Source organism: Scyliorhinus torazame, chromosome 6, assembly GCF_047496885.1.
Source record: "Scyliorhinus torazame isolate Kashiwa2021f chromosome 6, sScyTor2.1, whole genome shotgun sequence".
NCBI classification, from domain to species: domain Eukaryota; kingdom Metazoa; phylum Chordata; class Chondrichthyes; order Carcharhiniformes; family Scyliorhinidae; genus Scyliorhinus; species Scyliorhinus torazame.
In genome coordinates this window covers 46,156,554-46,180,664 of record NC_092712.1, presented here as the reverse complement: position 1 = coordinate 46,180,664, position 24,111 = coordinate 46,156,554, and the positions used below count along the sequence as shown (strand labels likewise).

Here is a 24,111-nt window from a genome sequence, read left to right as displayed (position 1 = left end):
AGCACAGGTATTGATATATCAAAGTCTTTTCCTCCCACACTACAAAGTGCAGGATGGGGGAGGTACTGCACATTGCCAGTATTCTAATCCTGTGAATTTTTTTAATACTTCTTCCTTGTTGCTCCCGTTTTAAACTATGTGATTTGTGTTTGATGTAATGCTCCCTTTTAGTGAACGTTGACATCAGAAGATTACTTGTTTTCATGTTTGTCTGCCTCTTGATGTAGATCCGACCAGTTTTGAAAGAAATACCTATCTCCAGTTTGAGTTGTACGATCAACCCAGTTGAAAATTTCCAGTAGGGAATTAGTTAATTTGAAAATCATAGAATTTACAGTGCCGAAAGAGACCATTCGGTCCATCGAGTCTGCACCGGCTCTTGGAAAGAGCACCCTACTTAAGGTCCTACCTCCACCCGATACCCACACTTCCACCCTATCCCCGTCACCCCACCTTGGACATTTGTTTGGAGACTAAAGGCAATTTAGCATGGCCAATCCACCTAACCTGCACATCTTTGGACTGTAGGAGGAAACCGGAGCACCCGGAGGAAACCCACGCAGGCAAGGGGAGAACGTGCAGACTCCACACAGACAGTGACCCAAGCCGGGAATCGATGTAGTCCATCTTACCGTATATTTACCAGACAAAAGCCTGGGATCTGATTGATTAAAGCTAACTTTCAGGCTTCAAGGAATAGTAGAAGCAGCTGCTAACTACACGTAAAACACTAATGACACCCCTTCTAGTGAGAACAGTACTTTGTGTATTAGGCAGAGCTCAAAAAAATTTTAATCCAAAATCAGGTAACATAGGTTCTACTAAATATATCTATTAACCTAGCTCCTGCGAGTTAATTAATTTCCTCTACTTCATTCTGATCTTGTTGTTGAACTGTGGCGCAGTTCTTGAACATTCACACAGATTTTCAGTACTTAAAACAAATTGAGATGTGCAACGTGAATCTTCACTGCCTTTAAAGGCTTGATCCCAGAGAAGTTACTGGTCCCAGTAACGTTAGTTCTAACCTCTAAAGTGTTAGTCTGAGCGTCTTGCTGCTGGCCATAATTAAACAAAAAAAATCCCACAAAAGTTGATGCATTTGAATAAAAAATGTTAATCCTAAATTTGTTTGAACTATTTTCTTTCCCCTAAAAAAAAGTGTCTGTGACATTACTCAAGTGGAGCAAAACGATTCTCTTCCCAGTGAAACACGGGAGCACGGCAAACATTAGCTTTCATAAATGGTGTGATGCTGTCACACGTTTTCTTTCCTGAAAGTCAATTTGTATAGCATACAACAATGTTATAGCTGCAGAGTACTTTATCTCACTTGGAGCATATAAATGTAATAATTCTGCACATCATCAAAGCTGCTTGCTATTTGTGTGCTGATTACTGTTTTGATCGTTTGCTTCAGTTTTGACAGCGAGTCTTCACTCATCTGGTAATTCATAGTCACTTGGGGGTACATTTGTGTCAGAGCACCATCTTAAATCTTTCATTTCCTCCCTTAGGATTCAAGAGACGGAACAAGCAAAACAGAGGCTGATATTGTCTTCTGTAGCAATAATTGCTTTGTGCAATATGCAATGGCCACACAAGCAAAAGCTCCAGAGTCAAAGGTAAATAATCAATGTGGAGTGTTTTTATAATGACGGCAATTTTAAAATTAAACATGCATAAGTGAACACGAGCAGTCAGCAACTTTTGAGTTTTCTCCCTGAATCTCAAATCGGCAATGTGCCTGAAAAATAATTGATTCTGGAAACTAAATGGTTTAAGGTGAATAAATCGTTGGGCTCTGCTGTCATGTGCATCTTGCTATTGAAGAAATCCAGAGAGGAAGAGGCGATGATCAAAATTATTCCACATTGTTCAAATTGCAACAGGGCATTGGACGTTGCTGTTAAACTATAACACCTCTGATCAAGAAAGAGAAACTAGGGAAATTAGTCTAATGCCAGTTGTGAGCAAGTTCTTCAAATCTATAATTTGAGGTTTTTTTGGAGAAGGCTGTGGAGAGGCAGGTTTTGGGGGAAGCTGTGGAGAGAGGGAATTTTTGGAAAGAAGTTCTGGAGAGGAGTTAAATTCTGATCTGCCTGATGCTGAGTCCACAATTCTTCCACAGTAAAATAGATTGAGATCTGTACGTTCCTTTTCTCGTTGTTTAATGGGAAATTGAGTAGTAAGGTGTAAATTGTTAGCTGTTCTTTTCGGGTGTAAAGTTAAAAAGTTTAATATTGTATTCATAAAGTTTTGTTTTAAAAAATACCAAAGCCCTGTTACTTCATAAAATCACTACTGCAGCAAATCATTCTTTCCGCACAGTCTTATAAATAAACTAAAACAGTCCAGTATCCTAGCCACTGTTGGGGCCCGGTCTGGGATCTTAGTAATTGGCATTGGGTGAAGAATGAACTTCCAAAGATGCTTTTAATTCATGCACACTTATTTCTTAAGGAATTCATGTCAAGCAGGACTCAATTTCTTAGTGGGTGAGGAAGCCTTCCAGCACTATACACCGTAAAAGGATTCATGTCAGTTTCATACTTTCTGTTCACAGCCGCTTTGCTTGAAATGATTCATGTGGAGTTTTTAAATACATAACATAATGTGCACGCATGTTAACAGGGAGGGGTACAAATGCACAAAAGCTGGAGGTGGAGGAATGGAACATTTTGGGGGTGGGGGAAGAGTGCTGGGTTGTGTGAGTAGGATCAAGATAATGCCCACTTTTAAATTTGTCACAGTTCTTTTCACTTGATAAGAATTTTAGATTTTATTTTATGAAATGAATTGCACATACCCTATTGTAGATATGTACAACTTAAATATGTAAAATATTGAGGGAGGAAAAGATGTCAAACATTTGACCTAACTCTTTGGTCGCATTCAGAATGCTTAGTCATAAATCTTTACAGGGCAGTGTTAAATGATAATTGGTTTTAAATCTGATATTAAACTCAGTAGTTTGCACCTGCCTTATGGAAAATTAATCGTCGTTCTTTCTAAATCCAGGATGGAATAAAATCTTTAAAATTCACCCTTCTGTTTTTTTGTTTTAAAGCAACAGGAAGCTGCATCTGTCATGGTAGAGCAGCCAGCCAAAGAGGTGACGAGAAACACATTCCATCACTACAACAACAACACCTCCTCCTTAGACGTGCATCGCCTTCCACGGATTCCGGAGAATGCGGTGTCTCCATCTACTCCAACTGTTTATTTCCCTCCGGCCAACCTGCAGGTTCTCAAACATGAGTCCAAGCCAGAAGATCTCAAGGTGACAGTGAAGCTGAAACCTAGGCCAAGGTCTCTGCAAGCGGACTTTGATGGTAATCGTCCAGCAATTAAAAGGTGGAAAGGGATGAAGTGGAAAAAGTGGAGAGTTCAAATAGTCATTCCTAAAGCACATTTGAAGTTAGCATCTGAAGAGGAGATAGATGAACTTCTGAAGAAACTTGGGACATCGCTGAAGCCAGAACCCATGCCTCAAGACTATAGAAGATGTTGTTTATGTCACGAAGAAGGGGATGGAACAACCAACGGAGCAGCAAGGCTCCTGAACCTTGATCTCGATCTCTGGGTCCACTTGAACTGTGCCCTCTGGTCTACAGAGGTTTATGAGACACAAGCTGGCGCCTTGATTAATGTGGAGATGGCTTTACGACGCGGTCTTTCTATGAAATGTGTTTTTTGTCATAAAATGGGCGCTACTGGTACATGTCACCGGATAAGATGCACCAATATTTATCACTTTACCTGTGCCAGTAAAGCCCAGTGTATGTTTTTTAAGGACAAGACCATGCTCTGCTCAATACATAAACCAAAGGGACCCCATGAGCAAGAGTTGACATATTTTGCTGTCTTTAGGAGGGTTTACGTACAACGGGACGAGGTAAAACAAGTTGCCAGCATTGTTCAGCGAGGAGAACGCAACCACACATTTCGTGTTGGGGGGCTGATTTTCCATGCCATCGGACAGCTTCTCCCACAGCAAATGCAATCTTTCCACAGCTCTATAGCACTCTACCCGGTTGGTTATGAAGCAAGCCGCTTTTACTGGAGCACACGCTACTCCAACAAGCGCAGTCGATACCTCTGCTCCATTGAAGAGAAGGATAATGTTCCAGAGTTCGTGGTCCGAGTTATTGAGCAAGGTCACGAAGATCTGGTCTTAACAGGAAGTTCTCCGAAAGGTAAGGGGAAGTATTTTTTACCCCCCTCCTCCTCCTCCTCTCTCTCTCTCTCTCTCTCTCTCTCTTTCCCCCCCCCCCCCCCCAAGTACAGTTTAGCTGTTTTGTACCAGATTCTACTTTAACTATTCAAACTCTTGCAAACTTACCGACAAATTTATAAATTTCTGGATTTCAATATGAAGCAAAATAAGTCTGACCTCACTGAAGTGCATTTGAACTCCTCACAAAATGAATCCACAGTTTGTGAATTTTTGACATTTCACCATTTTCCAACATATAAATTAATTATTTTAATTGCATATCTATCTTTTGTGGCCTGTGACAATGTGAACAGTTTGCTTCAATTATCTGCATTAGTCTTGAGATTACTTCATTTAAGAAAGACTCCATCCTAAGTAGCTTCAGACTGACAGGTGCTTTGACTTAAGCATGGTCATTAAAGACCACTAAGTTCTGGAGGTCTTTGTGGTGTAGCTTCTGATTAAGGGATGCCTTATTTTGTGGAAGACGGACTTCCAACAAGCTACAGATGCCAGTTCTTGAATTAGTTAAGCTACTGACAGGACTGGGGTTTTTTTGACTAAAGAATTGCAGTAAGGTTGAGTCGAATTTGTGCAGTGAATGCAGTCTAAATCATTTGAAAAATAAGTTCATTACTTAAAGGTTGTAAAAACAGATATGAATCTGTTGCCTCAGATGTAACTTCTAAGTATGAATCTAAATGATAAGAGAAGCTTGTTTTAGAGCTACATAATATTCAAGGTTATGGGCCAAATGTTGGCAAATGGGATTAGGTAGGCAGGTCAGGTGTCTTTCATGCATTGGTGCAGACTCGATGGGCCGAAGGGCATGTTATGCACTGTATTTTCTGCGATGGGATTTTGTGATACAAAGCATATTAGTAGGAATAAATGAAGATACTAGGAAGTATATAATTAAATGATAAAATTAAAGAACAATACTGTTTTTGTTTTACACTATGAAAAGCTCAATGTTTTCTCTTTCAGGAGTGTGGCAAAAGCTTCTGGAACCAGTAGCCCGCCTCCGAAGAGAGGCTGACATGCTGAAACTCTTCCCAGACTACCTTAAGGGAGATGACCTCTTTGGCTTGACCGTTTCTGCAGTCACGAGGATAGCGGAATCGGTTTGTGATTTTTACAATGCACTACACATGTTAAAGAGAATCAAAAGCTTTGGGGTGTGCCTCTGCTTCTATAGTAGTAGATTAGACCTCTACTTCAAACATAGGATTTCTTTCCTATAAGAACACTTGCATCGTAAAAAAATCAGTGTTTTGTGGCAGAATGTTAGTTTTTTTCTGGCACTTTAAAGATCTTGAGGACATAATGCGACTGGCATTGTGTATACTACTGAGGGAGTACTGTACTCTCAGATGTGACATTCTTTGAGCAATAATGCAAGGTCCTTTCTTGTCCTTATGGAGTTGTTTGAAGAGGAACTTGAAGTTTCCTAGTGTTCTAGCCAACTTTGTCAGCTACTATCACGAAAAAAAAGAAGCCCTCCATCTCGTTACTGTTCATTGGAATCTTACTGAGTGAAAAGCTGCCAGACATTCCGACATAACACTCACTCCAAAGTAATTCATTGTCCAAGAAGGTCTTTAAAAATGTTCTTATTGATGTAATAAAGAGCTTCAAATGCAAATCTTTACTTATAATTGGGGTCAAGATGACAAAAATAAGTTTGGATGAAGAAAGACCCTTCAGCCATTTTATTCCCATCATTCCAGGATGTAAAATGCTGTCACAGTCTCAGAGAGCCAAGGCTGCATTCACCTTTGAGAGCTGACTGGTGGTGATTTAACCTGAGGGGCACCACACCTCAGGCAAGGGGCAAGGTTGAGAAGGCTGGGCCTTCATGAATAACCTTAGCCAGTACGAGAATTGAACCCACGCTGTTGGTGTCGCTTAGCATCACGAACCAGCCATCCAGCCAACTGGATTATTCCAGGATAATATACCCACAGCATCAGGGGCTGGATTCTCTATTGGCGGGATTCTCTGCTGCGCCAGCAGCGCACCCACGTCCAGGGATTTCCTGACAGCGTGGGACTGCCCACAATGGGAAACCATTGGTCGGCTGGCAGGACAGAGAGTCCCGCTGCCGGTTGGGGGGGTCCAGAAAACTGGCGAGGCAGAGAATCCTACCCCAGATTTAAGTTTTTTAAATCCTTTTGGTTTGATTGATCACCCAATATTTTCAAAAAAATGAAAGCCCAAGAAAGTTACAACAGCATGGCTCCCAGCTAGGAGACAAAGCTTTAAATTTCTTACTCAAAAGATCTCGCTACGGTATACACTACAAATCCTGCTGAATGGTTGAAAATCTCACCCTAGATGTTCTGACCAAACTGTAATTATATAATAAGATGGATGTACTTCCATTATTTTGCACTTTTAAGAATGCCCAATTTAATTGTAGGCTGAGATTACAGATTTACAGACAACCCAAGAGTTGCTTTTGTTCACTATTTGCATTAGAGAGAGATTTGAAGTTGAAGTTGTGAACTACGAAATTTGTATTTGATTAGATTTTGTCAGTTAAGGTAAAGCTTTAATTAAGGGGCATTTTCTTTAGGCCGTGTGTGAACCCAGCGCCCATCCCACCAAATAACTCGATGTGTACATGAACCCCAGGGCCATTCTGACCAAGCAGGCCGAGGTTCAATTCCTGGTTTATATTGAACATGTTTGTTTTTTTGAGGGGTTTTTATATTAGATAACTAAAGTCTTCCACCCTAAAAGAACAAGTCGTCTGAAATGAACAGTTGGGAAGAAACCTCCCATTGTTGGAAGGGTCAAGGATCAGAGGGCACCAATTTCAAGTGATTGGCCAAAAGAAAGAGAGTTGACAAAGAGGTGGCACAATGGTTAGCACTGCTGCCTCACGGCGCCAGGGACCCATGTCAGGGTGACTGCCTTGGGTGACTGTCGATGTGGAGTTTGCACATCCTTCCAGTGTCTGCATGGGTTTTCTCTGGGTTCTCTGGTTTCTCCCGCAGTCCAAAGATGTGCAGGTTAGGTGGGGTTACAGGGTTATGGGGATAGGATACAGGTGTGGGCCTGGATGGGGTGCTCTTTCAGAGGGTCGGTGCAGACTCGATGGGCGAATGGCCTCCTTCTGCGCTGCGGGCATTCTATGGATATGGAAATACATTTCTATGCTATGAGTGGGTCGGACCAACAATGCTCTGCCTGAATGTGGTGGGGTCAGATAGCTTTCAAAATGGAATTGGATAAATATCTAAACACAGAACATTGTCAGGGCTACAGGGAAATGTGGGACTAGCTGAATTGCACTCACAAAGAGCACGCACTGACATAATGAACTGAAAGGCCTCCTGTGTTGTCATCATTCTTTGCTTCTCTGCTGCTTGGGTGGAAATTGGTTGATTTTGTGCAACCTGGTTTTAATTTTATTTTTTTATTGTAGCTACCTGGAGTAGAGAACTGTGAAAACTACACTTTTCGATATGGTCGCAATCCATTGATGGAACTTCCACTTGCAATAAATCCTTCAGGCAGCGCCCGTTCCGAACCCAAGATGAGTACCCATGTCAAGAGGTTTGTGTTAAGGTATTTTTGTTTTCAACTTCACATAGCTGTAGGGTTGCAGGTTGCATTGCTTGCTCCGCTTTCCAATGGCATCCTACTGTTTACTAAGTGGTGCAGCAGTAAAGTGCAGATTATTAATCCATCACTTTTGGGAAATCATCATTTTCAAATATTTACCATCATGGATTATCCAGGTTTCCTGTTCCCTATCGATATGTTACTTAGCCATAAATAGTGCTTTTCCTTTTTTTTTTAGTAAATTTAGAGTACCCGATTCTTTTTTCCCCAATTAAGGGGCAGTTTAGTGTGGACAATTCCCCTCAACCTGCACATCTTTGGGCTATGGGGTCAGACCCACGCAGACACTAGGAGAATGTGAAAACTCCACATGGATAGTGGCCCCGGGGCGGGATCGAACCCGGATCCTCGGCACAGTGAGGCAGCAGAGCTAACCACTGCCACCATGCTGCCCCAATAGTGCCTTCCCAATGTAGAATTGTATAAAGCAGAGAATTAGCTTTTTTTTTGGCTCACTGTGCCTGTGTAACTGCAAGTTCCACACTAAGAGTATAATTCTTGTCCCATTTCCTCTGTAATTTGCTGCTTGTGTTTATCTAAATTCTGCTTTAAGTGTTGTGAATCGGTTTTGAAGAGGGAGGGAAAAGAATTAGGGCTTAAAACGAAAAGTCATGTAATTGAAATGGCTGAAAATATTGGTTATTGTAAACAACCCCTTCTTTCCCTCAACAAATGTCAAACTAACCTCTTTAACTCATTCTTACTGAACTATTGGTTCCTACTGGATTATTGCACCCTTACTGCTTACCATGGTTGCGTGTATGTGTCCTTGCTGGTTGAGTTGCTCAGCTTTGCCCATTGCATGTGCTATATTTCCCTTCACATCTGCTTCCCAAGAAATAAAAATATTTCTGGCTGTTTGCTTTTATTATTCTATTGACCAAAAGGAACTTCAGAATTTTTTTCCCTTCCCTCTGTTTTTTCTCTATCTCTCTGTATCGTGCCAATTCCTGCTAGGCCGCACACACTGAACAGTACCAGTACGTCCAAGTCATTTCAGAGCACAGTTACGGGAGAACTGAATGCACCTTATAGCAAGCAATTCGTCCATTCCAAATCATCTCAGTATCGCAAAATGAAGACCGAATGGAAGATTAACGTGTACCTGGCCCGTTCTCGGATTCAGGTCAGTGTTCTGTTAATGAAAAGTGAAGAGCATTTTATTCCCACGTGTAGAATAGAACAGCTAAGAATGTGTTTTGATTATTGTGCTCCCAATGGTATGGTGCATTGGAATGACAGTGCCTAGAGCCAAAAAAAATGATCAGACAAGGTTTCTGTCATCCTTATCCTGATTGGGAGAAATATCTGTAGGAATTTATCTTGAAGATCTAGTTCAATTTAAATAAAAGCCTTCCCATTATCTGTTGGTAGTTACCAGTGTGACATTAATCATGAATTATTTGTTGGTGTCTTTTTTTAAATGCTTCCAGGTTCTACGCAAGTAATAATTGATAATATCTGGAAAGACCATGGGGTTAAATTAATCTACATTGTACAATGCACTCATACTGAATTGGCTAATTTCTCCCATTTTTTTCTTTTTTGGGAATTCAGTGGATTGTGTTCAATGTAACTCTTCAAAGCCAAGTTTCAAAAATACTGTGGTGTCTTGGTGTACCTTTTTTCTTTCAAGCGGACATTATAGGCAGGATTCTGGGGCCCCACCCGCCCGCGCTGGAGAATCCTGCCCGAGGTCAATGGGCTTTTCCATTGTGCGCGTCTCGCCCGTGGCAATCAGCGGCCGGTGGGACAGATTAATCCAGCCCTATGTGTAGTTTACTCCGTATTACTGTTGTATATTATTGCTGGACCCTGTGACCAAAAATTGTGCTTTCTTATTCTTAGAAATGTGAATTAGATGAGCTGCAAGCATGTTTAACTGCAGTGATCTTTATTTTAGGGCCTTGGTTTGTATGCTGCCCGAGACATTGAGAAACATACCATGGTCATTGAGTACATTGGAACAATCATTCGTAATGAAGTGGCTAACAGACGGGAGAAACTTTATGAATCACAGGTGATCTATGCATTTGCTGTTTGTTAGTTTGGATGTTGTTGCACAGCTCACTTCTCAAGGGGTGAACATGGAATAGAAAACAGCCATATAAATATGTAGTCAGTGTTAGATTTTAACAGGGGATCGCATTTTCTGTTTCCACTGGGTTATTCATGCTTGTTCCTCTATCATAGCAAGATTCTGTTCCAACCCTGCATGTTTTTCACTTCTATACCCCGATCTGAAACTAATTTTAATTGCTTATGTTTCTACAACCTGCAAAGGACTTTATCCTATCCGGATTTGAATTTCCCCCACCATCACCCCCACTCCTCCCACCTCCCCCACCTCAAGTTACAGCTCACACTGGGTTAGAGGTGTCCAAAGCATTATGCTGTAAAAGGTTAAACAACTTCACAATTTTACACTTTGTGGAAGTTTAACTTTTCCAGTAGGACACTCAAGAAAGAAAGACTTAGATTTATATTGCAACTTTTGTGACCTCGGGATACCCCAAAGCATACTTTACAGTTGACGAAGTACTTGTCTTTTTTAAGTGTGGTCACTATTGTAGTGTAGCAAATGGGAGAGAAGCTCTTTTTAAAAAATAAATTTAGAGTACCCAATTCATTTTTCCAATTAAGGGGCAATTTAGCATGGCCAATCCACTTACCCGACACATCTTTGGGTTGTGGGGGCGAAACCCATGCAAACACGGAGAGAAGCTCTTGAGGTATAATTATGAATGGGTAGCATTGACAATAGTGAGCAGAACCAACAGAATTTCCTTCACTCAAAGGCCAAGAACCTTTGGAATTCTCTACCACAAGGTACTTTGGACACTGGCATTGAGTATATTCGAGTCAAAGATCAAGAGATTTTGGGATGCTGGGGAGTCAAGGGATGTGAAAATAGTGTGGGAAGGTATAGCTGAGACAAAGGAGAGGAGCAGAGCATTAGTAATTGGGGACTCGATAGTCAGGGGCACAGATAGGAGATTTTGTGGGAGCGAGAGAGACTCACGTTTGGTATGTTGCCTCCCAGGTGCAAGGGTACGTGATGTCTCGGATCGTGTTTTCCGGGTCCTTAAGGGGGAGGGGGAGCAGCCCCAAGTCGTGGTCCACATTGGCACTAACGACATAGGTAGGAAAGGGGACAAGGATGTCAGGCACGCTTTCAGGGAGCTAGGATGGAAGCTCAGAACTAGAACAAACAGAGTTGTTATCTCTGGATTGTTGCCCGTGCCACGTGAAAATGAGATGAGGAATAGGGAGAGAGAGCAATTAAACACGTGGGTACAGGGATGGTGCAGGCGGGAGGGATTCAGATTTCTGGATAATTGGGGCTCTTTCTGGGGAAGGTGGGACCTCTACAGACAGGATGGTCTACATCTGAACCAGAGGGGCACAAATATCCTGGGGGGGAGATTTGCTAGTGCTCTTTGGGGGGTTTAAACTAATGCAGCAGGGGCATGGGAACCTGGATTGTAGTTTTAGGGTACGAGAGATTGAGAGTATAGAGGTCAGGAGCACAGATTTGACTTCGCAGGAGGGGGCCAGGGTTCAGGTAGGTGGTTTGAAGTGTGCCTACTTCAATGCCAGCAGTATACGAAATAAGGTAGGGGAACTGGCAGCATGGGTTGGTACCTGGGACTTCGATGTTGTGGCCATTTTGGAGACATGGATAGAGCAGGGACAGGAATGGTTGTTGCAGGTTCTGGGGTTTATGTGTTTTAGTAAGCTCAGAGAAGGAGGCAAAAGAGGGGGAGGTGTGGCGCTGCTCGTCAAAAACAGTATTACGGTGGCGTAGATGGGGACTCTTCTTCCGAGGTAGTATGGGCTGAGGTTAGAAACAGGAAAGGAGAGGTCACCCTGTTGGGAGTTTTCTATAGGCCTCCAAATAGTTCGAGGGATGTAGAGGAAAGGATGGCGAAGATGATTCTGGATAAGAGCGAAAGTAACAGGGTAGTTATTATGGGAGACTTTAACTTTCCAAATATTGACTGGAAAAGATAGAGTTCGAGTACATTAGATGGGTCGATTTTTGTACAATGTGTGCAGGAGGGTTTCCTGACATAATATGTTGACAGGCCAACAAGAGGAGAGGCCACATTGGATTTGGTTTTGGGAAATGAACCAGGTCAGGTGTTAGATTTGGAGGTAGGTGAGCACTTTGGGGGACAGTGACCACAATTCGGTGACATAGAACATAGAAAATACAGCACAGAACAGGTCCTTCGGCCCACGATGTTGTGCCGAACCTTTGTCCTAGATTAATCATAGATTATCATTGAATTTACAGTGCAGAAGGAGGCCATTCGGCCCTTTGAGTCTGCACCGGCTCTTGGAAAGAGCACCCTACCCAAACTCAACACCGCCACCCAACACCAAGGGCAATTTAGACATTAAGGGCAATTTATCATTGGCCAATTCACCTAACCCGCACATCTTTGGATTGTGGGAGGAAACCGGAGCACCCGGAGGAAACCCACGCAGACACGGGGAGGACGTGCAGACTCCACACAGACAGTGACCCAAGCCGGAATCAAACCTGGGACCCTGGAGCTGTGAAGCAATTGTGCTATCCACAATGCTACCGTGCTGCCCTTGAGAACAAATAAATCTACACTATATCATTTAACCGTAATCCATGTACCTATCCAATAGCTGCTTGAAGGTCCCTAATGTTTCCGACTCAACTACTTCCACAGTCAGTGCATTCCATGCCCCCACTACTCTCTGGGTAAAGAACCTACCTCTGATATCCCTCCTATATCTTCCACCTTTCACCTTAAATTTATGTCCCCTTGTAATGGTTTGTTCCACCCAGGGAAAAGGTCTCTGACTGTCTACTCTATCTATTCCCCTGATCATCTTATAAACCTCTATCAAGTCGCCCCTCATCCTTCTCCGTTCTAATGAGAAAAGGCCTCGCACCCTCAACCTTTCCTCGTAAGACCTACTCTCCATTCCAGGCAACATCCTGGTAAATCTTCTTTGCACCTTTTCCAAAGCTTCCACATCCTTCCTAAAATGAGGCGACCAGAACTGTACACAGTACTCCAAATGTGGCCTTACCAAAGTTTTGTACAGCTGCATCATCAACTCACGGCTCTTAAATTCAATCCCTCTGTTAATGAACGCGAGCACACCATAGGCCTTCTTCACAGCTCTATCCACTTGAGTGGCAACTTTCAAAGATGTATGAACATAGACCCCAAGATCTCTCTGCTCCTCCACATTGCCAAGAACTCTACCGTTAACCCTGTATTCCGCATTCATATTTGTCCTTCCAAAATGGACAACCTCACACTTTTCAGGGTTAAACTCCACCTGCCACTTCTCAGCCCAGCTCTGCATCCTATCTATGTCTCTTTGCAGCCGACAACAGCCCTCCTTACTATCCACAACTCCACCAATCTTCGTATCGTCTGCAAATTTACTGACCCACCCTTCAATTCCCTCGTCCAAGTCATTAATGAAAACCACAAACAGCAGAGGACCCAGAACTGATCCCTGCGGTACGCCACTGGTAACTGGGATCCAGGCTGAATATTTGCCATCCACCACCACTCTCTGACTTCTATCGGTTAGCCAGTTCATTATCCAACTGGCCAAATTTCCCACTATCCCATGCCTCCTTACTTTCTGCATAAGCCTACCATGGGGAACTTTATCAAATGCCTTACTAAAATCCATGTACACTACATCCACTGCTTTACCTTCATCCACATGCTTGGTCACCTCCTCAAAGAATTCAATAAGATTTGTAAGGCAAGACCTACCCCTCACAAATCCGTGCTGACTATCCCTAATCAAGCAGTGTCTTTCCAGATGCTCAGAAATCCTATCCTTCAGTACCCTTTCCATTACTTTGCCTACCACCGAAGTAAGACTAACTGGCCTGTAATTCCCAGGGTTATCCCTAGTCCCTTTTTTGAACAGGGGCACGACATTCGCCACTCTCCAATCCCCTGGTACCACCCCTGTTGACAGTGAGGACGAAAAGATCATTGCCAACGGCTCTGCAATTTCATCTCTTGCTTCCCATAGAATCCTTGGATATATCCCGTCAGGCCCGGGGGACTTGTCTATCCTCAAGTTTTTCAAAATGCCCAAGACATCTTCCTTCCTAACAAGTATTTCCTCGAGCTTACCAATCTGTTTCACACTGTCCTCTCCAACAATATCGCCCCTCTCATTTGTAAATACAGAAGAAAAGTACTCGTTCAAGACCTCTCCTATCTCTTCAGACTCAATACACAATCTCCCGCTACTGTCCTTGATCGGACCTACCCTCGCTCTAGTCATTCTCATATTTCTCACATATGTGTAAAAGGCCTTGGGATTTTCCTTGATCCTACCCGCCAAAGATTGTTCATGCCCTCTCTTAGCTCTCCTAATCCCTTTCTTCAGTTCCCTCCTGGCTATCTTGTATCCCTCCAATGCCCTGTCTGAACCTTGTTTCCTCAGCCTTACATAAGTCACCTTTTTCCTCTTAACAAGACATTCAACCTCTCTTGTCAACCATGGTTCCCTCACTTGACCATCTCTTCCCTGCCTGACAGGGACATACATATCAAGGACACGTAGCACCTGTTCCTTGAACAAGTTCCACATTTCACTTGTGTCCTTCCTGCCAGCCTATGTTCCCAACTTATGCACTTCAATTCTTGTCTGACAACATCGTATTTACCCTTCCCCGAATTGTAAACCTTGCCCTGTTGCACGTACCTATCCCTCTCCATTACTAAAGTGAAAGTCACAGAATTGTGGTCTCTATCTCCAAAATGCTCCCCCACTAACAAATCTATCACTTGCCCTGGCTCATTACCCAGTACTAAATCCAATATTGCCCCTCCTCTGGTCGGACAATCTACATACTGCGTTAGAAAAGCTTCTTGGACACACTGCACAAACACCACCCCATCCAAACTATTTGATCGAAAGAGTTTCCACTCAATATTTGGGAAGTTAAAGTCGCCCATGACTACTACCCTATGACTTCCGCACCTTTCCAAAATCTGTTTCCCAATCTGTTCCTCCACATCTCTGCTACTATTGGGGGGCCTATAGAAAACTCCTAACAAGGTGACTGCTCCTTTCCTATTTCTGACTTCAACCCATACTACCTCAGTAGGCTGATACTCCTCGAACTGCCTTTCTGCAGCTGTTATACTATCTCTAATTAATAATGCCACCCCCCCAACTCTTTTACCACCCTCCCTAATCTTATTGAAACATCTATAACCAGGGACCTCCAACAACCATTTCTGCCCCTCTTCTATCCAAGTTTCCGTGATAGCCACCACATCGTAGTCCCAAGTACCGATCCATGCCTTAAGTTCACCCACCTTATTCCTGATGCTTCTTGCGTTGAAGTATACACACTTCAACCCCTCTCCGTGCCTGCAAGTACTCTCCTTTGTCAGTGTTCCCTTCCCCACTGCCTCATTACATGCTTTGGCGTCCTGAATATCGGCTACCTTAGTTGCTGGACTACAAATCCAGTTCCCATTCCCCTGCCAAATTAGTTTAAACCCTCCCGAAGAGTACTAGCAAACCTCCCTCCCAGGATATTGGTGCCCCTCTGGTTCAGATGCAACCCGTCCTGCTTGTACAGGTCCCACCTTCCCCAGAATGCGCTCCAATTATCCAAATACCTGAAGCCCTCCCTCCTACACCATTCCTGCAGCCACGTATTCAACTGCACTCTCTCCCTATTCCTAGCCTCGCTATCACGTGGCACAGGCAACAAACCAGAGATGACAACTCTGTCTGTCCTGGCTTTTAACTTCCAGCCTAACTCCCTAAACTTGTTTATTACCTCCACACCCCTTTTCCTACCTATGTCGTTGGTACCAATGTGCACCACGACTTCTGGCTGCTCACCCTCCCCCTTAAGGATCCTGAAGACACGATCCGAGACATCCCTGGCCCTGGCACCCGGGAGGCAACATACCTTCCGGGAGTCTCGCTCGCGACCACAGAATCTCCTATCTATTCCCCTAACCATTGAATCTCCTACAACTATTGCTTTTCTATTCTCCCCCCTTCCCTTCTGAGCCTCAGAGCCAGACTCCGTGCCAGAGACCTGGCCGCTAGGGCCTTCCCCCGGTAGGTCATCCTCCCCAACAGCATCCAAAACGGTATACTTGTTTTGAAGGGGAACGGCCACGAGGGATCCCTGCACTTTCTGCCTGTTTGTTTTTTTCCCCCTGACTGTAACCCAGCTATTCTTGACCTGTACCTTGGGTGTGGTTACCTCCTTGTAACTCTTCTCAATCACCCCCTCTGCCTCCCGGATGATCCGAAGTTCATCCAGCTTCAGCTCCAGTTCCCTAACACGGTCTTTGAGGAGCTGAAGTTGGGTGCACTTCCCGCAGGTATAGTCAGTGGGGACACCGGTGGTATCCCTCACCACCCACATCCTACAGGAGGAGCATGTAACTGGCCTAGCCTCCATCCCCTCTTACCTGACAGAATATAGCTGCCCTGTGGACTAACTAGATCTCCGCCCTCCGACCCTGCTCCCAGTCAGCTACACTTTCTGTAAACTCCTGGCTCTCTTCGCACTCTTTGCGGAAATGTCGGAAACAAAATGAAAGGAGCGCCTTACTCCCTCCTCACCTAACTCCCTCGGTCACCAAACTCTCACTATCGCACTCAAATGCACGTTTACGTTAGTGATGGAAAGGGATAAGTATACCCCGCAGGGCAAGAGTTATAGCTCGGGGAAGGGCAATTATGATGCCATTAGACATGACTTGGGGGGGATAGGTTGGAGAAGTAGGCTGCAAGTGTTGGGCACACTGGATATGTGGAGCTTGTTCAAGGAACTGCTACTGCGTGTTCTTGATAAGTACGTACCGGTCAGGCAGGGAGGAAGGCGTCGAGCGAGGGAACCGTGGTTTACCAAAGAAGTGAAATCTCTTGTTAAGAGGAAGAAGGAGGCCTATGTGAAGATGAGGAGTGAAGTTTCAGTTGGGGCGCTTGATAGTTACAAGGTAGCGAGGAAGGATCTAAAGAGAGAGCTAAGACGAGCAAGGAGGGGACATGAGAAATATTTGGCAGGTAGGATCAAGGAAAACCCAAAAGCTTTCTATAGGTATGTCAGGAATAAAAGAATGACTAGGGTAAGAGTAGGGCCAGTCAAGGACAGGGATGGGAAGTTGTGTGTGGAGTCTGAAGAGATAGGCGAGATACTAAATGAATATTTTTCGTCAGTATTCACTCAGGAAAAAGATAATGTTGTGGAGGAGAATGCTGAGACCCAGGCTATTAGAATAGATGGCATTGAGGTACGTAGGGAAGAGGTGTTGGCAATTCTGGACAGGCTGAAAATAGATAAGTCCCCAGGGCCTGATGGGATTTATCCTAGGATTCTCTGGGAAGCCAGGGAAGAGATTTCTGGGCCTTTGGCTTTGATTTTTATGTCATCATTGGCTACAGGAATAGTGCCAGAGGACTGGAGGATAGCAAATGTGGTCCCTTTGTTCAAGAAGGGGAGCAGAGACAACCCCGGCAACTATAGACGGGTGAGCCTCACGTCTGTTGTGGGTAAAGTCTTGGAGGGGATTATAAGAGACAAGATTTATAATCATCTAGATAGGAGTAATATGATTAGGGATAGTCAGCATGGCTTTGTGAAGGGTAGGTCAGGCCTCACAAACCTTTTCGAGTTCTTTGAGAAGGTGACTGAACAGGTAGACGAGGGTAGAGCAGTTGATGTGGTGTATATGGATTTCAGTAAAGCGTTTTATAAGGTTCCCCACGGTAGGCTATTGTAGAAAATACGGAGGCTGGGGATTGAGGGTGATTTAGAGATGTGGATCAGAAATTGGCTAGCTGAAAGAAGACAGAGGGTGGTGGTTGATGGGAAATGTTCAGAATGGAGTTCAGTTACAAGTGGCGTGCCACAAGGATCTGTTCTGGGGCAGTTGCTGTTTGTCATTTTTATCAATGACCTAGAGGAGGGCGCAGAAGGGTGGGTGAGTAAATTTGCAGACGACACTAAAGTCGGTGGTGTTGTCGACAGTGCGGAAGGATGTAGCAGGTTACAGAGGGACATAGATAAGCTGCAGAGCTGGGCTGAAAGGTGGCAAATGGAGTTTAATGTAGAGAAGTGTGAGGTGATTCACTTTGGAAGGAATAACAGGAATGTGGAATATTTGGCTAAAGTTCTTGGAAGTGTGGATGAGCAGAGGGATCTAGGTGTCCATGTACATAGATCCCTGAAAGTTGCCACCCAGGTTGATAGGGTTGTGAAGAAGGCCTATGGAGTGTTGGCCTTTATTGGTAGAGGGATTGAGTTCCGGAGTCATTTGGAGTATTGCGTACAGTTCTTGTCACCGCATTATAGGAAGGACGTGGAAGCTTTGGAGCGGGTGCAGAGGAGATTTACCAGGATGTTGCCTGGTATGGAGGGAAAATCTTATGAGGAAAGGCTGATGGACTTGAGGTTGTTTTCGTTACAGAGAAGAAGGTTAAGAGGAGACTTAATAGAGGCATACAAAATGATCAGGGGGTTGGATAGGGTGGACAGTGAGAGCCTTCTCCCGCGGATGGAAATGGCTGGCACGAGGGGACATAGCCTTAAACTGAGGGGTAATAGATATAGGACAGAGGTCAGAGGTAGGTTCTTTACGCAAAGAGTGGTGAGGCCGTGGAATGCCCTACCTGCAACAGTAGTGAACTCGCCAACATTGAGGGCATTTATAAGTTTATTGGATAAGCATATGGATGATAATGGCATAGTGTAAGTTAGATGGCTTTTGTTTTTTGACTTCCTATGTCGGTGCAACATCGTGGGCCGAAGGGCCTGTACTGCGCTGTATCGTTCTATGTTCTATGTTCTAAAGGATCTTACTGAATGGCAGAGCAGAATTAAAAGGCTAAATCATCTACTCCAGTTCCTATTTGTTATGTTGTTAAATGTTTTGGTGACACTCCTGCCCAGTTTTCTTATGTAAACAATATCCCAAAGAACAAATATCTCATGTTGGAAATCCCTAAGATAAAAGTGGGAAATGATGGAACAGTTATGATATGAGGAGTAGAATGGATGGGTTTTGCGAGTGACAAATTGTCCAGACCCACACACATTCTCGTCACAGACACTGACTGGGGGCAAATGTAAATTGCTGCCAAATACTGAGAGGTTGCAGTACAGGAATTATGTACATAGCCACCTCCCGCTTACACTGCATTGACAGAGAATTAGATAAGAATGGTCCTGCAGTAAAAATCCAAGCAGTGTAGGTTTACTTTAGCCTTGTTTAGGCTGTGATAATGGTGATTTAATTTTCACCTTTTTCCTGAGTTACGGTTAACAGTTCATTAGTTAGGTTTCAAATTGGGTGATGGTGGATTGTCTCCCAATTGTTTCTCGTATTCTGGAAATTTTGGAATAATTATGTAATTATTTGTTTTAATATTCCCATGAGGCTGCAGCACACAGTTGTGTGGAATATAAGAATTTCCCAGAATGAATTAGGTTATAATACAAGAAGAAAAATGGTTATAGTTGTTGGAAGCCAACCATCTCAACAAGAGAAACTGCAGAGTGTACCATCTACAAGATGCACTGCAGCAACTAGGGAAGCACGGTGGCACAGTGGTTAGCACTGCTGACTCACAGCACGAGGGACCAGGGTTCATTTTCAGCCACAGGCGACTGCCTGTGTGGAGTTTACACTTTCTCCCCGTGTCTGTGTAGGTTTCCTCCGGGTGCTTTGGTTTCCCCGTACAGTCCAAAGATGTGCAAGTTAGGTGGATTGGCCAAGCTAAATTGTTCCTTAGTGTCCAAAAGTATACACTTTAGGCAGGGGTGTGGGCCTAAGTAGCGTACTCTTTCAGAGGGTCGGTGCAAACACGATGAGCTTGAATAGTAGGCTTTTGACTGGTCTCCTGCACCATGGCAGTTCTATGGTTTTAACTCGTCAAACCCCATCTGACAACACCTTCCAAACCTATGATTTCTATCACCAAGAACAAGGGCAGCAGGTATATGGGAACGCCATCATCAATATCCTGGAACTTCCTAAATAACAATACTGTCAGTGTACCTGCCACCTCCTCAGAGCCAATTAGGGATGGGCAATAATGGCTGCCCTCACCAGCAATGCCCACATCCCATGAATGAATAGAAAAAAAGTAATTTTAATGATAGAAAACCTCTTGACGACCGCAAACCAACATGGGACATGTACTCTCCCAGTGCACAAACTTTCCCTTGTAAAGGTTATTAACAAATTAACCTTAGAACCCATTGAATCCCTACAGTGCAGAAGGAGACCATTCGGCCCATCGAATCTGCACCGACCCTCTGAAAGAGTACCCTACCCAGACCCAATCGCCAGTCCTATCCCCGTACCTCCACCTAGCCTGCACATCTTTGGATTGTGGGAGGAAACCGGAGCACCTGGGGGAAACCCACTCAGACATGGGGAGAACGTGCAAACTCCACACAGACAGTGACCCAAGGCCGGAATTGACCCCGGTGACTGGCGCTTTGAGGCAGCAGTGCTAACCACTGTGCTACCGTGTTACCTCGTATGACACAATTCTGTGTGTTCCCAGAAAAATCACAAACTGCATCAGTTGTATCGTAAATATAGTGCCTTATTACATTTTTCAGATATCTCAAAGTACAATGCATATACATCAGTCCATTTATTGCTATGTGATTTGGCCATTTGCCAATCTGTTTCTCATAATCTTAGGGGGGAGCCGGATTTCTATGTTCCTCTTGGAATACTGCACTGGGATATTTAACATCCATGTGAATCACAAGGACAAGCAGGTGACATGATGGCATCTGCACACACTCAGTATGATAATGCAGTGTCAACCTAGATTAAATGGTCATATCCTGTGTCTATGTTCTTAGAAATGAGAAGTGATGGGGAAGAAAGAAGGAAAAGTCAAAACTGAAAATGAGTGCTGTACTTTCACTATTATTGACATTGTCTGTCATCTCTCTCTACAGACAGATTTTAAGAAATCTAACTTCTAAAAACCTTGTATTCCCGACGGAATACTCCTCCAGTTGCCTGTGCTAATTTGATTATTAATTCATCTGTACCAGGCAAGCACATTAAAGTGATTTTTTTGACTTCAGAGAGAGCAGCCATTAGCTGCTTTGTGATTGTCACCAGCTTTATATCACACTGGTTTATACTCCAAGCTAAATACACTGTGGAAATTCTGGCCCCAGTGGGAAACACAGATGGACTCATCATAGTTAAGATGAGCAAATACATTTGCTCCAATTCTTCCAGAGAGCCAGACAGTTATTCCCCTCACAGCATCTGAGTGCCTTTTTCAAAGAGTCCAGTACATTACTGCAGCTGCCTTATCTAGAAGACATTTTGCTAATTTCAGGAGGGACGGCAGTGATACACTTTGTGCCAGCTTACACCAGTGCTCTCTGCCCTATACTGCTGTCTCACGGCACCGAAGACCCCGTGTTCGATCCTGGCCTCGGGTTAGTGTGTGTGGAGTTTGCACATTCTCCCCATGTCTGCGTGGGTCTCACCCCCAGAAACCAAAAGGTCCCCTAGTCGCCACACTCGGCTATTCGAGTACACTGACGGAGAATTCAGAATGTCCAATTCTTCTAACAAACAAGGAGAATGTGCAGACTCCGCACAGACAGTGACCCAAGCCAGGTAACTTCATTGCAGTGTTAACGTAAGCCTACTTGTGACGCTAATAAAGATTATTATTAAATGGAATATAATGTGCAAAAATGTGAAGTTATATATTTTGGTAGGGAAAACAGAAATGCAGACTATTTATTAAGTGATGAAAGATTGGGAAGTGTTGATATCCAGAGGGACCTGGGTGGCTTGGTCCATGAGTCATTGAAAGTTAACATGCAGGTGCAGCACACAATTGGCCTTTATTGTAAGAAGATGAGAGTACCAGAACTGGGGATCAGATTCTGAGGATACGGGGTAGACCATTTAGGACAGAGATGAGGAGAAATTTCTTCACCCAGAGAGTGGTGAGCCTGTGGAATTCGTTACCACAGGAAATAGTTGAGACCAAAACATTGTATGTTTTCAAGAAGCAGTTGGATATAGCACTTCGGGTGAAGGGGATCAAAGGATATGGGGGAAAAGCGGGATTAGGCTATTTAGTTGGATGATCAGCCATCACTTAATAAATAGTCTGCATTCATTATGAATGTCAGAGCGGGCTTGAAAAGCCAATAGCCTCCTCCTGCTCCTATTTTTTCTATGTTTCTAAGCATAGAAATAAAGAATGTTGCAATTGTATCAAACCTTGGTGAAACTGCATCCAGAGTATTGTGTGTAGTTTTAGTCTCTATCTAAGGAAGAATATGCTTGTCATAGAGGGAGTGCATTGAAGGTTCCCCAAACTGATCTTTGGCACAGCACGGTTGTCCTATAAGGAGAGATTAAGGAGACTGGGCTTGTATTCTCTGGAGTTTAGAAAAATGTGAGATGAATTCATTGAAACATAAAATTCTTACAGGGTTCAACAGGGTAGATGCAGGATGGATATTACCCCTGGATGGGATGGGGGTCAAGAGCCAGGGAACACAGTCTCGGAATAAGAGGGAGGCTGGGATGAGGAATTTCCCCACTCTGAAGGTTGGGAATATGTGGAATTCTCCACCCTGAAGGATTGTGGAGGCTCAATCATTGAGCATTTTCCAGACTCAGATTGATAGATCTCTAAATATTAAAAATATCAAATTGAATGGCTCGGGGTGGGGGGGGGGCGGGGGGGGAGCAAATGACCAAGTCCTCCTATTTTCTATGTTTCTGTGTCTTTGACCAAACTTCTGGTCATCTGTCCTAATCTCAGATGGATCAGTGTTAAATTTTGTTTGATAACACTTGTTACTTGTTATACACCTTGGGATTGCATATTGCATTCATTGCATTATGTTAATGCAAATTGTATACAAAACCTCAAGTAGCACATATTCTTTCTTGCCCTGTTCATAGAACCGTGGAGTGTACATGTTTCGCATTGACAGCGACCACGTTATTGATGCAACATTGACGGGAGGTCCTGCAAGGTAGGTGTTTGTGAAAATAAAATTGGAGTGAGTCACTGCCCCCTCCCCATAGGCCTGGCAATCTTGCTCCTGGAACAGGAAATTGCTAACTCCCTCTCACTCACTAATTGCTAACATTCTTCAGAGTATTCAGTGTGCAGTAGTAGTTTGTGAGTGCGCTGAATGCATTTGTGTGAGGTACACATTTTTATTGAAATATAAATGCTGCCCTTTCCTTCACTCCAGCCTTGTAAACATCATGCAGTATTTTACAATAGGCCCATTTATAAAGCAGTAAATCGTGCAACATTCTTGTACCTGCCATACTATAGCCTTGAAGTAAAATTACATGTTGTCTGTAACTGCCTCAAAACTGGAGACAGTACAATATTACTAATGAAAAAGAAATGGAACCTTTTTTGTTTTTAACCTGTTAGGTCAAGTATTATGTGACATTCAAGCATACGGGCAGCACGAAGATTGTAAAACAGGGTTCTTTTATTGCACTAACATCAAATCTTTACAAACATTAATGGAAACACTTAACCTAGAGGAACGGGCTGTGTTAGCAATAGTCCAGATCCTGCAGTTTACCATCGAGAGTTGACTTTAATCAGCTCGGTAGCAGAGTTTAGTTGGTGGAGCTAATGTTGCTAACTGTCTAGGACCATGCAACCTAGATTACCCTGTCTCCCAGATATGAAGTGCATCTTCATTCCTTGTGGCCTCTTGGACTTGGGGTTGCAGTCTAGGTCTTCCGTCTGGACCTTCCACAACGGTTCACCTGCTCCGCTGCCACTTTCCTGTTCTCCAGCTGCCGCCAGAGGCATGGGTCTGCATTCGCTGTGGCCTTGGTTCCTGAACGCTACCACTCGCCCACCAGCTCCTTGCTGCTGTCCTGTTCTCTCTATCTTATTTTCCCTCTCTCTCCCTCCTCGATGTCTCCCACCCCTCCTTCAGTCCTTGCAGGGGCTGAGGCTTTGCCACCTCCTCCAATCCTCTCTCTGGGATCCAGGCTTCAGCCCCGGGCTCTGGGATTCAGGCTTCAGCTCCGCACTCTGGGATTCAGGCTTCAGTCCCGCACTCTGGGATTCAGGCTTCAGTCCCGGGCTCTGGGATTCAGGCTTCAGCCCCGGGCTCTGGGATTCAGGCTTCAGCCCCGCGCTCTGGGATTCAGGCTTCAGCCCCGCGCTCTGGGATTCAGGCTTCAGCCCCGGGCTCTGGG

General features: G+C 44.0%; 1 protein-coding gene across 6 annotated transcripts in view; it reads left to right on the top strand.

Moving 5' to 3' along the window:
• Positions 1-24,111, top strand: part of kmt2ca (lysine (K)-specific methyltransferase 2Ca) — a 684,766-nt gene that overhangs the window by 648,887 nt on the left and 11,768 nt on the right. For 5 of the 6 annotated variants that reach the window (XM_072508182.1, XM_072508181.1, XM_072508179.1 and 2 more), the window contains 7 exons: positions 1,518-1,625; positions 3,071-4,199; positions 5,207-5,343; positions 7,653-7,795; positions 8,810-8,978; positions 9,756-9,872; positions 22,834-22,907. In XM_072508182.1, the coding sequence (XP_072364283.1) occupies positions 1,518-1,625; positions 3,071-4,199; positions 5,207-5,343; positions 7,653-7,795; positions 8,810-8,978; positions 9,756-9,872; positions 22,834-22,907 (1,877 nt within the window). The remainder of the gene's footprint in view (positions 1-1,517; positions 1,626-3,070; positions 4,200-5,206; positions 5,344-7,652; positions 7,796-8,809; positions 8,979-9,755; positions 9,873-22,833; positions 22,908-24,111) is intronic. The other variant, XM_072508180.1, reaches the window with a different exon arrangement.